At 32.5% G+C, this 13,485-nt stretch overlaps 1 protein-coding gene across 10 annotated transcripts in view; it reads left to right on the plus strand.

The window, feature by feature from the left end:
• The window catches only part of MYO9A (myosin IXA), a 239,386-nt gene that overhangs the window by 36,056 nt on the left and 189,845 nt on the right, over positions 1-13,485 (plus strand). For all 10 annotated transcript variants that reach the window (XM_025040332.1, XM_025040333.1, XM_025040331.1 and 7 more), the window contains exons 2-4: positions 1,730-2,640; positions 12,082-12,176; positions 12,973-13,035. In XM_025040332.1, the coding sequence (XP_024896100.1) occupies positions 1,801-2,640; positions 12,082-12,176; positions 12,973-13,035 (998 nt within the window). In that variant the 5' untranslated portion in view covers positions 1,730-1,800. The remainder of the gene's footprint in view (positions 1-1,729; positions 2,641-12,081; positions 12,177-12,972; positions 13,036-13,485) is intronic.

Genomic DNA, 13,485 nt, shown 5'->3' on the forward strand with positions numbered 1-13,485 from the left:
ATTCCCAAATGCTATGCTCTGGACCAGCAACAGCAGAATTGCCTAGATTTCCCAACCTCAGGAACATTATTGGGTCTAGAAATGTATATTTTTAAAGCATTGCCCAGCTGATCCTGATAAGCGCTCATGGCTTGCTGTCAAGATCTATCTGTGAGTGATATTTTGAGGCAACCTCTTTTTTTCAAAAACAAAGCAATGATTGGTAAAGTAACAAAAAGAAATCCAAATTTACATAAATGGGACTCAAAAAAAGAGAAACATTTTTATGTCTCAGAAAGGGAATAGAATGCAAAGCAGCAAGTAGGGCTATGTCTGGGAACCTGCAGTAAAACAGCTGAGATTTTGGCTTCTTTGAGGTAAATGGGGAAGTGCCATTGCAGTTGGTCTCATTGTTGAGAACCATGGGCCAGGATAGGTAGGGCTCCTCTGCTCCTCTGTTGAAAAAGATATTTCTGAGTTTAGTTCTAGGGCTGCCATATTGTACACCGTTAGAGATCAGACCGTGGTTACACAGTGTGTCTCCTGGAGTAATGCAGGGCACAGCTGGCTTGACTAAGGAGTAGCTTTGCTGTTGACTGGTGCCAGGGGCCACAGTTTACATGAAGCCATATACTTAGAGATTCAAGAGAACACAAACATAACTTTACAATTAGTAACCTGCCAGCTCAGAGTATATCCTCAGTGTTACTTCAGGATAGATCTCCAGATTTGAATAGGCCAACTGTAACAAAATATTTATGAGATAACGGGAAATTGAACACTGACTAGTAATATTAAAAATTGTTAATTTTTAAAGGTGCTATTAATGATATTGTGATTTTGTTTAAAAAAGTAGTAAGTAGTAGGTTTTCAGGAAATGTATGAAAGACAGAAAAAAAAACCCATCAAAAAGTGTACCTATAAAGCTAAATTCTCAAATTAAGCCATCTAATACTGAGAAAGATAGAAAATAAAATCAGCAATCAGAAGAGCAGTTCGTCTTAGATGACATTAAAATATTAGTCTGAAAAATATATTTAGGATTTTCAAGGAGATAAATGAGCAATTAAATTGCAACAATTATGAAATTTAAATAGTGAGAAAAAAGATCAGGTAGATATGAAAATGGCAGACTTAGAAGTAAAAAAAATCCTTGAAAATATTTCTGTTCTATAGCAGGTCTCTCTTATTTCTTGGTTAATTAAGATAGTTTAATTTCTCTCATCTTAACCGTTTTTAATATCACAAAATTTTTGCTCCATTGATGACGTTTTTTCTTGTTTTTTGGTTTATCCATAAGTGCTTTTCAGTTCAGGGTGATTACATTTGTGTCATTATTCTGTCCATCTATTCAGGCTTCAGAGAGGCTCCTCAGATATAAAGAAAGTACCTGATAATAATCTCGGGTACCTTAGAAACATTTGAGATAGTAGAAGACAAAATAATTTTTTAGAAAGTGTCCACATTTGGACAATAAAATGTAATATGTGGTCTCAATGAGATCATTTTCAAGACTGTTTCTCCTGAGTACCCTTCTAGTTGCTAGGTGGGATGCTGCCCAATTCATGAGTCACTTAATAAAGCCAGTCAGATCTTAAAAAAAAAAAAAAAGACTTCCTGTACTAAGATTTAGGATTTTGTGTTCCTAAAGATATAATCAACATGACAATTAAACATTTATTTCTTGAGCATCAAAAAGCAATAATTGTGTAATATGACTTCTAAATGTTGAACATCTTTTATGTTACAGATCTTTTGCCATGAAAATGTTTTGCACAGTCTTGAACATGTACTATCCATGCTGATGGGACAGGATCCAATATGAATATAAATGATGGAGGAAGACGACGCTTTGAGGATAATGAACATACATTACATATATATCCTGGGACAATTTCAGAAGGGACAATCTACTGTCCAGTTCTTGCCAGAAAAAACTCCACAGCTGCTGAGGTGATTGACTCTCTTATAAATAGACTTCATCTTGACAAAACAAAATGTTATGTTCTAGCAGAGGTAAAGGAATTTGGTGGAGAAGAATGGATACTCAATCCAACAGACTGTCCGGTTCAACGAATGATGTTGTGGCCCCGAATGGCTCTGGAAAATCGCCTGAGTGGAGAGGACTACCGCTTTCTTCTGAGGGAAAAAAACCTTGATGGATCAATCCATTATGGTAGTCTTCAATCATGGCTACGGGTAACAGAAGAACGTCGCAGGATGATGGAACGAGGTTTTCTTCCACAGCCTCAGCAGAAAGATGTTGATGACTTATGTAGCTTACCTGATTTGAATGAGAAAACTCTCTTAGAAAATCTACGACATCGCTTTAAGCATGAGAAAATTTACACGTATGTTGGCAGTATTCTAATAGTTATTAACCCATTCAAGTTTCTTCCTATTTATAACCCCAAATATGTCAAAATGTATGATAACCACCAATTGGGAAAACTTGAACCCCACATTTATGCTGTGGCTGATGTAGCTTATCATGCCATGCTTCAGCGCAAAAAGAATCAGTGCATTGTGATTTCAGGAGAGAGTGGTTCTGGCAAGACTCAAAGCACAAACTTTCTTATTCACCACCTTACTGCTCTCAGTCAGAAAGGATTTGCCAGTGGAGTGGAACAGATTATTCTTGGAGCTGGACCAGTCCTTGAGGTGTGTAGAAATACTCTTCTTACTCTTAAACATGTCTTTAGAAAATTAAAAATAAAAGTCTGTTAGATGCGAGAAAATAAAATGAAGCTAAATTGAAGTATAGATATCTTTTTTTGTTACCAGGAAAACCTGGAAGATGGGAAAGCCAAAAAACAGTGTGGAAGGTTGAAGAGTGTGACAGTGGCAATATTTTTTTCTAACGATGTCTTTGGGTCACAGCGATGCAAAAGAAAGAGATGATTGGAGTCATACATATCTCCCTGTAAAGGGAGATAGCAGGGGCAGGACTCCTATCTGTTATAGGGTTGTTGGAGTAGATGATTGGGGAAATATTTTTGTCAGTATATTTGTATCTTTGAAACCTTTACATCAGTGCCTAGTGTTGAAATTCTGAGTTCACTTTTGCAAATGTAGAGAATATGGGAAAATTTTTTTAATGTTTTAGAAGTAGTACTATAAAGGGTAAAAAGGAAAGAAAATATACTATTTTTGTTTTAGAGCTAATGGAAAAGGTAATGTTACTTAGTTGTTTTTAAAGATTTTGTGAGGTATAATTGAGATACAGCGAACTGCACATATTTGAAGTATACAATTTGATAAATTTTAACATATGTATATGTCCATTAAACCACCACCACAGTCAAGATACTGAACATATCCTTTATTCCTAAAGTTTCCTCATATCTCTTGGTAATCCTTCTTTAACATCCTTTCCAGTCTGCTCATGTACAAGAAACTACTTAATGTGCTTTCTGTCACTATGTATTAGGTTGTATTTTATACAATTTTATATAAATGGAATTATATAGTATGTCCTCTTTAAGTTTGACTTTTCTTACTCGGTATAATTATTCTGAGATTCATCCATGTAGTTGTATGTCTCAGTAATTCATTCCTTTTGATAAGGTAGTATTCCATTGTATGGATATACCACACTTTGTTTACTTATTTACCTGTTGATAGACATTTAGGTTGTTTCCAGTTTTATACATAAAGCTTTATACAGGTTCTTTGTGTGGACATACACTTCCTTTTTTCTTGGGTAAATTTCTAGGAGTAGAATAACTGGGTCATATGATAGGTATATATTTAACTTTTTGAGAAACTGCCAAACTTTCCCAAAGTGATTGTGGTACCATTTTATAAGTCCCACCAAGCACTGTGTGACAGTTATTCCATATCCTTGCTAACCCTTGATATAGTCATTCTACATATGCTATATTTTCTTTATCTATTCATCTCTCGATGCACACTTAGACTGTTTCCATTTCTTGGCTACTGAATAATGCTACAATGAACATGGGAGTGCAGATATCTCTTTCAAATAATAATTTCATTTCTTTCAGATATAAAGGAAATCTCTTTATGTACCTGTTGGCCATCTATAAGTCTTCTATGAAAAAATATCTGTTCAGTACCTCTGTCCATTTTTAATGGGGTTGTTTATTTTTTGCTATTGAGTTGTATAGGTTCTTAATATATTTTGGATATTAACCCCTTATCAGATACATGATTTGCAAGTATTTCCTTCCATTTGGTAAGTTGTATTTTCATTTTGTTGATGGGTTCCCTTGCTCTGTAGAAGCTTTTTGGTTTGGTGTAGTCTTACTTATTTATTTTTGCTTTTGGTGTCAAATACTCCCCACCTACCCCCGCAAAAAAAATTGTCTTCAAGACCAATGTTTTACCCCTATGTTTTCTTCTAGGGGTTTTATGGTTTCAGGTCTTACATTCAAGTGTTTGATTCATTTTGAGTTGATTTTTGTGCTTGGTTTTAGTTAGGGATTTAGTTTCAGTCTTGCATGTGGCTGTTCAGTTTTCTCAGCACAGTTTATTGAAGAGGTCGTCCTTTCCTTATTGTATATTCTTGGCTCTTTTGCCATTAATTAATTGACCATACATGCATGTGTTTATTTCTCAGCTCTGTATTTTCTTCCACTGATCCATATGTCTGTTTCAATGCCAATACCATACTGTTTTGACTATTGTAGCTTTATAATATAGTTCGGAATCAGGAAATGTGATGCCTTCAGTTTTGTTCTTCTTTCTCAGGATTGCTTTGGCTGTTCAGGGTCTTTTGTGACTGCAAATTTTAGGATTTTTTTTTTTTATTTCTTTGAAAAATGCCATCGGAATTTTGATAGGAATTGCAGTGAATCTGTAGATTTCTTTGAGTAGTATGGACATTTAACGATGTTAATTCATCCAATCCAGGAGCATGGAATACCTTTCCATTTATTTATGTCTTCTTAATTTCTTTCATTAATATCTTATAGTTTTTATTGTATAGATTTTTCACCTCCTTGGTGAAATTTCCCCAGATTTAATCCTCTCTTAATAGTACCTTTTGAAGAGCAGAATTTTAAATTTAGTAAAGTACAATTTAGCCATTTTTTTCTATGTATTGTGCTTTTGGTGTTGTAGTGAAGACTACTTTGCCTAACCACATGGTTGCAAAGATTTTCTCATACCCTTTTTTTTCCCATTTGTTTTATACTTTCAAGTTTTGCAGTTAGATCTGTAGTCTACTTTGAGCTCATTTTTGTATATAGTGCAAGGTATAGATTCAGTGTTTACCTATGAATATCCATTTGTTTCAAGACTATTAAGTGTTTCATCTTACTGCCTTTGTGTCTTTGTCAAAAAATCATTTGTCTATGTATATGTGGGTTTATTTTTGGATTCCATCTTTTGTCCCATTGATCTATTTGTCTTTATGTCAGTGCTACACTGTTTTCATTAGATAGCTTTATAATTCTTGAAATTAGGTAGTATTAATCCTCTAGTTTTGTTCTTCATTTGCAGAATTGTTTCGATATTCTAGGTTCTTTAATTTCCGCATATATTTAGAACTAAATTGTCAATTTGCTCATAAAAGCCTTTTTGGAATTTGGTTAGGATAGCATTGCATCTGTAGTTCAGTTTGGGGAGAACTGACATGCTAACAATATTAAGTCATCTTACTAATGAACAAGTATATTTTTTCGTTTATTAAGAACTTTATAATTTCTTTCAGCAGTCTTGTTTTCAGTGTACATGCCTTTTACATCTTTGGTAAAATATATATCAATTTTTCATAAATGCTATTTAAAAATTTTCTATTGTTAGTTCCTAGCATATAGAAATATAGTTGATATTGCTATTTTGATCTTGTATTATGCAGCCTGGCTAGATGCAGATATTAGTTCTGATATATTATTGTAGTTTCCATTGATACTTTGTTTTTCAAGGAAATTACTTAATCTGAGTTGTCATATTCATTGGCAACATGTTTTATATAACATTTCTTTATTATACAAAGCACCAGCTTTTGATTTCATGGATATTTTTTGTTTTGCGGTTTTATATTTCACTAATTTCAGCTTTTCTCTTTATTATTTTTTGCTTTATATTTAATGTAATTTAATTATGTTACATTTATTCTTTTAATTTCTTAGCATGGTGTCTGAGGTCATTGACTTGAGACCTTCCTTCTTTTTCAGTAAAGTCATTTAGTGGTATAAAATCTGCCTTTTAGTGCCATCCAACAAATTCTGATATATACTGTGTTTTCATTTTCATTTAGTTCAAAATATTTGCTAATTTCCCTTTTGATTTTTTTCGAATCATGGGTTACTTAGATTTGTGGTATTTACAAATATTTAGATACCATCTGTTACTTATTTGTAATTTAATTGTCTTGTGGTTAGATTCCATAGTATAACTGGAATCCTTTTAAATTTATTGAATATAATCTTTTTTGGTAAATATTCTTTTTGCACGATTTGTACTCTGCTGTTACTGGGATGAATGTTTTATTGTATCAGTGTTGTGAATTTGGTTGATAGTGTTGTTGAAGTCTTAGCACATCGTTGCTGATTTTCTATTTATTCTATCAATTATTGAGAGAGAGGTCTTGATACCTCCAGCTATACTTGTAGATTTTTCCATTACTCCTCTAAGTTCTGTCAGGTTTTGCATCTTGTATGTGAAACTCTCCTGTTGGTACATAAACATTTATGATTAAAGGTGCTTGTTTTTGATTAATTGTCTTTTTTATCATTATGAAATAATTCTTTTTTTCTTGGTAACATTCTTTACTCCGAAGTCTACACTGATATTAATGTAGCCACTCTAGCTTTCTTTTGACTAGTATTAGCAAGATATCTTTTTATTCTTTGTCTTTTAGCTTATATTTATATTTAAAGAACTATATTTGTAGATAGCTTATGGTTGGTTCTTGCTTTTTTATGTAATGTGACCATCTCTGGCTTTTAATTGGGCTGTTTATACCATTTATATTTAATGAGATTCCTAATATGTTTAAATATGAGTCTATCTTCTTGTATTTTTTCCTAATCCCATATGTTATGCAACCTCCACCTCTTTTAGTTTCAAAATATTTTAATGTTTTCATTCCAAAAGCAAATCCCATAACCAATAATCAGTCACTTCTCGTTCTGCCCTCCCCCCAGCTGCTGGTAACTACCAATCTGCTTTCTGTCTCTATGGAATTACCTACTCCAGATATTTCATATAAGTGTATTCTTTTGTGTCTACCATAGTGTTTTAAAAGGCCATTCATGTTGTAGGATGTGTCAATACTTAATATCTCTTTATTCCTTAATCATATTTCATTGTACAGACATACCGCTTTTTGTTTATCCATTCATACGTTGGTTGGATATTTGGATTATTTTTATTTTTTGGCTATGTGACTAATGTTACAACCATTCATGTGTAAGATTTTGTGGGAATGTATGTTTTCAGGTCTCTTGGGTATATACTTAGGAGTGGAATTGTTGCGTCATGTCATAGCTGTGTTTAATTGATTGAGGAACTGTCAAACTGTTTTTTTAAGTGCCTGCACCATTTTACATTCCTACTAGTAATGTATGAGAGTTCCATATTCTCCCAATTCTCTTCGGCATATGTTAGTGATTATAATCATCTTAGTGTGTGTGAAGTGGTATCTCATTGTGATTTTGACTTGCATTTACCTAATGACTAATGATGTTGAGCATGTTTTCCATGTGCTTGTGGCCATTTGTATATCGTCTGTGGAGAAATGTTTATTCAGATTCTCTGCCCATTTTAGAATTGGAGTCTTTGTCTATTCACTACTGAGTCATAAGAATTCCTTATATATTCTGGATGTGGATCAGATATATGATTTGCAAATATTTTCTCCCATTCTTTATGTATTTATCCAGTTGTGGATCAGGTATGTGATTTGCAAATATTTTCTTCTGTTTTGTGAATTGTCTTTTCATTTTCTTGATTATGTCCTTTGATGCACAAAATATTTCATTTCGATGAAGTAGAATTTACTTTTTCTTTCGTAGCTTGTACTTTTGGTGGTGTTTTAAGAAACTGTTGCTAAATCCAAGGTTATGAAGATTTATATCTATGGTTTCTCCTCAAAGTTTTATACTTTTAGCTGACATTTAGGTCTTCGATTCATTTTGAATTAATTTTTTTATATGGTATGGGGTACGAGTCCAGTTTCATTTGCGTGTGGATATCCATGTATGTTGAAAAGACTGTCCCTACTGAATTGTTTTGGCATCCTTGTTGAAAATCAGTTGACCACTAATGCAAGGTTTTATTTCAGTTCTAACCCATTGATCTGTGTGTTGATGCTAGTACCACGTTGTCTTGATTACTATAGGTTTAGTAATTTTTGAAATCGGGAAGTATGAATTCTCCAGATTTCTTCTTCCTCAAGATTGTTTGAGCATTTTGAGGCTCTTGACTTTTCATGTTGATTTTAGGATTGGCCTGTCAATTTCTTCAAAAATGATACCTTAGATTTTAATAAGGATTATGCTGAATCTGTAGATCTCCGCAATATTTAGTTTTCTAAACTATGAACACTGGATGTCTTTCCATTTGTGTAGGTATTCTTTAATTTCTTTTAACAATATTTGAAATTTTGTAGTGTACAAGTCTTGCACCTACCTCTTTTGTTAAATTATTCCTAAGTATTTTACTTTTTTTGATACTACCATATATGGAATGGTTTCTCTTAATGTTTTTTGGTTGTTATTGCTAGTATAGAGGATATAATTGATTTTTTAAAAATATTGCACTTGTATCCTGCAGCTTTGTTGAATTCGTTTATTCAATCTAATAGTTTTTTTTTGGTTCCTTCACATTTTCTATGTATAAGGTCATGTCATCTATGAATTTGGATAATTTTATTTCTTCCTTTTATCTGGATTCTTTTTTTTTTTTCATTTTGTTTCCTGATTGCCTTATTCTCAGTGCTTCGAATGTGAATTCCATTGTCCTCTATCCGTAATCATTTCCATTGAGCAATTAGGTGTAATGTTATTGATGATCCTTTGTATGACATGCGTTGCTTTTTTCTTGCTGTTTATAAAATTAATTTTTTTTCTTTTGCAGTTTGATCATGATTTGTCCAAGTATAGATCTTTTTTAGTTCATTGTATTTGGAGTTTATTGAGCTTCTTGGTTGTATAATGTTTTTCGTGACATTTGGGAAGTTTTTGTCTATTCTTTGTTAAATTATTTTTTCCTTTTTGCTCTATCCTCTCCTTCTGATTTTCCCATTATACATTCCCATATGTTAATAAGTTTCTTGGTGGTTCCACAGGGTTTTGAAGCTTTGTTCATTTCTCTTTATTTTTTTTCCTGTTCCTTAGATTGGATCATCTCGATTGATTATTCTTCAAGTTTACTGATTCTTCTGCTTGCTCATATCTTTATTTGAGTTCCTCAAATGAATTTTTCATTTTATTTAGTGTACCTTTGAACACCAGAATTCTTATAATTTTTGTAATTTCTACCTCTTTACTGAAATTCTCCATTGTTAAAGCATCTTTGTCATAATGCTCTTTAGTTCTTGGAAAATATTTAAAATAGCTGATAAAAAAATCTTTGCCAAGAAAGTCCAACATCTGGATTTTGTCAAGGACAATTTCTTTTTATTATTTTTAAAAATTTTCTTGTGTCCATACTTTCTTACTTCTTTGCATATCTCATAATTCTTTAGTGAAAACTATGCATTTTTGTTAATATAGTGTGGCAGTTCTGGAAATAAGATGTTTCCTCCTCCCAGAGTTTGTGGTGGTTGTTTTGTTATTGCCCTTTGGTTGTTCCATGACTTCTTTGAAATAATTCGGCAACGTCTGTATTCCGTTTTTGAGTGAAGCCATCAAATTCTTTACATAGCCCAGTGGTTAGATGATTAGACAGGGATTTCTTTAAATTTCCTGAAGAAATAAGGTTCCTAGCCTTTTTTTACAAGGTTCTGTGTCCTTGTGGGATAACCCTCAACAATCAACCAGGAAGTTGTCAACTCTTCCTTACCTTTACTTCCTGTTTACATAGAGCCTGAATGTTAACCAGAGATCTCAACTCTTTGTGAGTGTGCACACATTCCTGGGCATGTGCACAGTCCTGTACATAAACCAGTACCTTCTACATTTCCAGGAATATTTAATATTTTAGATCTTTTCAAAGCCCTTTTGTACATGTTATGAACCAGCTTTTCCTTTTAAGTTGTTACTTTGTTTTTTGCCTAATCTTTTTATCACCACTTTAGGCAGTTGCAGTGTTTAAACAGTTGCCTGTGATTGTTTTTCACAAACACACATGAGGGAAAAGGGCTATTCTCAGTGGGTGATCTCCAAGTCAGGTCAAATAAAGGTAGCCCTTTGAGTGAGGTTTTCCAAGGAAATGCTATATAGGTCGAATTATGAAAATTGTGTCTGGGACAGGGCTTTGGCTTTAACTCTGGTTTAATCCATCCAGTGACTTCCGGATGCTTTTTGAAAAACTGTAATTGTAGGGTGTTGGTTTTCTTTTCAGTGTGGAATTAGGAAGAGGGAGATGATAATCGGGTAAGTTAAAATGTCATTATGCCTATTTTTCTTACCACGATTCAGCTATTTTCCTTCATTAAATATTCTCCTACAAAGGATTATTTCAAGCCTTCGGTTAATTTCCAGAGTCATCAAAAAGTTGATTCTGACAGTTTTGCTAGTGTTATTTCTTTCATAGATTTTTACTCTAGCATTTCTCTGCCCTCACTCTCAATGGTCTTTTCAAGAGATTAATAAAAAATATTTTATATATTTACTCATGTGGTTCCCATTTCGACTGTTCCCTATTCCCTATGTTGATTCATATTTGAATATATCATTTTCCTACTGCATGAAGGACTTCTTTTAATGTTTCCTTTAGTGTGGATTGCTTTAAGATGAATATTTTCAGATTTTTATATCTGAAATTGTCTTTTTCTGGCCTTATTAATGATTTACTTTTTAAAGTAGATATTAAAATGAAAAGAAATAACCTTACAGAAAAAGTCTATGAATTTTAAATCATACATGCATTCGTATAATCATTTATATACAACCTGGATACAGAATATACTACCCCATAAAACTCCCTCATGCTATTCCTTATCTTTATACCCTTGCCCTCACCATGTATTCCCATAATTCATGAGAACTCCTTGTCATTTCTTCATTGCTGTTTTTTGTTTTTCAAAATGTCATAGAAGTGGAATCCTGCAGTATATAAAGTTTTGAGACTGGCTTCTCCCTTTCAGCAACATGTCCTCTTGAATATATATGTGAGGTCAGCATGGATCCTTTCTTTAAAATTTCAATTTTAATTTTATTGAGATATCACTTAAAATAAAATGTAGACGTTGAAAATATACCATTCAGTGATTTTTGATAAATGTACCACCATCATACAATCAAGCTATAGAATATTTTCATTACCCCTTGTGCCCCTTTGTAGAAACTTTCCAACCCACCCCCATTCCCAGACAACTTCCGATCTGCTGCTTGTTATCTTGGTTTGTCTTTTCTAGAATTTCGTATTATGTACTCTTGTGCCTGGTTTCTTCCCCTGACAGTGTTTGATACTTGTCCGTACCAGTAGTTCATCTTTATTGTTGGATAATATTTCATTGCATGGTATAGACTTTAGGTAACAATTGAGGAAGACTGTGTATTTTTTATTGGTTTTTAAATAGTAGTGTAGCTTTGTTTTAAGTAGTTGTCATAAAGTGTAGTACATTATGTAATGATACTTCATTTCATTTATACTTCTAAAATTGTAATTATTTTGATGTAATTACTTTTTACCTAGCTCCTTTTTATTTCAGTTTAGAAAGAATTTTTTAAAATACATATATAAATATGTTAAGAAAATTTGCTGGCTCAAGAATGTGAAATTGGAATCTGAATTTTTAATGAGCATTAAGTTACTAAAATTATGTTTTATTTTATAAATAGCATAAAATATTACCTTCTTGGTTTTATGTCACTTATTAGTTGCTTACTTTTACTTTATCTGAACTATGTGAGTCTAAGAGGAGAGTTGCTTTTCTGCTGTCTCTTTTAGCATTGTGTCCCTGAGCTGACCTAAGCAGGATTTTCCATTTTTTAAAAATGAAATGATAATTATTTATTTTGACAGGCCTTTGGAAATGCAAAGACAGCTCATAATAACAATTCAAGTCGTTTTGGCAAGTTTATTCAAGTAAATTACCAAGAAACAGGCACTGTACTTGGGTAAGTATCAATAGTAGGCTTTGGAGCATGTTTATATTTTCATTATTGCCCCTATATAAATCATAGATTGTTCATTTGCTCTTAAATGAGAACAGTGACATTGATGTCTGCATTAAATTTTTTTCCTTTCAACTCATTTTTTTTCTTTTGGAAAGTTCAAACCTGAGAAAAGTTTTAAGAATAGTGTAACATTCATACACCCTTAACTTAGATTTATTAATAATTGTTAATAATTTGCTGCATTTGCTTTACTCTATATTATGCATACATTCATTTTTAAAAATTGTTTTTAAGTAAGTTGGGCATATAACTTGACCCTGTAATTACTGTATTTCCTAAAGTAACCACAACCACACTATCCTACATAATACTATTACTGTACTCAAATTTAATTTTGTTACACTGTTTCTTATTATATAGTCTATGATCAGTCTTCTGGTTGTGCCAAGAATATTCTTTATAACTTTTGTTTTTAATTAATAGACTTTATTTTCATAGCAGTTTTAGGCTCATGACAAAAATAAGTACCTTTTTGCCCTATCCCCCAATTTCCACTATTAGTAACATCTCGAATTAGTGAACTGTTTTGAAATTCTGACTTTATTTTGCTTTATTGAAAGCAAACAGAAGAGTTATGAGTTTATGAATTTAATGTGGATAACACTATGACAGTGGCCATAACAGTAATAATGGTCTGGATAGTATTCTTTACACTTTTCTATCTTCTCTGAAAAAAATATGTCTACCTTATATTAAGCTTTATTATTTATATCAACCAATTTTATTTTTCTTCTAGTGCTTATGTTGAAAAATATCTACTAGAGAAGTCCAGACTTGTTTATCAAGAGCATAATGAACGGTGTGTATTTCCATTTGTTTAATTAAATCAAGTTAACATTTGTATAATTAATGCGCATTGACTTTTAGGATCTTTTTATATTATGACCTTTAATTCACTTTATACCATGCACATATAATTGCTGTTTCTGTCATGGGCAGAACAGTGTACCTTTTCTGAGGCTGCTAGGAGATTTTTTTAATGGGTATATAGAACTCTTGCCCTTTCTAAATTAGACTCTACTATCAGAAGAGGAAAACAGTAGGTATCTGTGCTCTTTGTGAGCGTTGTGCCTTTGGACCTTTTTCATGTTCTAGTATTCTTTCTCTAACTTGAGAAAAGTTTTTAATTAAGCTCTTAATTTCATTATAATATTTGAGGTATATGGGACTTCAGAGATGAAATACTTATATAACCTCCGTCAGGTGAAGAAACCACATATTGGAGAGGTAAATGATTTGCTTCATGTTA

The sequence above is a fragment of the Pteropus alecto genome, unplaced genomic scaffold, assembly GCF_000325575.1.
Source record: "Pteropus alecto unplaced genomic scaffold, ASM32557v1 scaffold38, whole genome shotgun sequence".
NCBI lineage: Eukaryota > Metazoa > Chordata > Mammalia > Chiroptera > Pteropodidae > Pteropus > Pteropus alecto.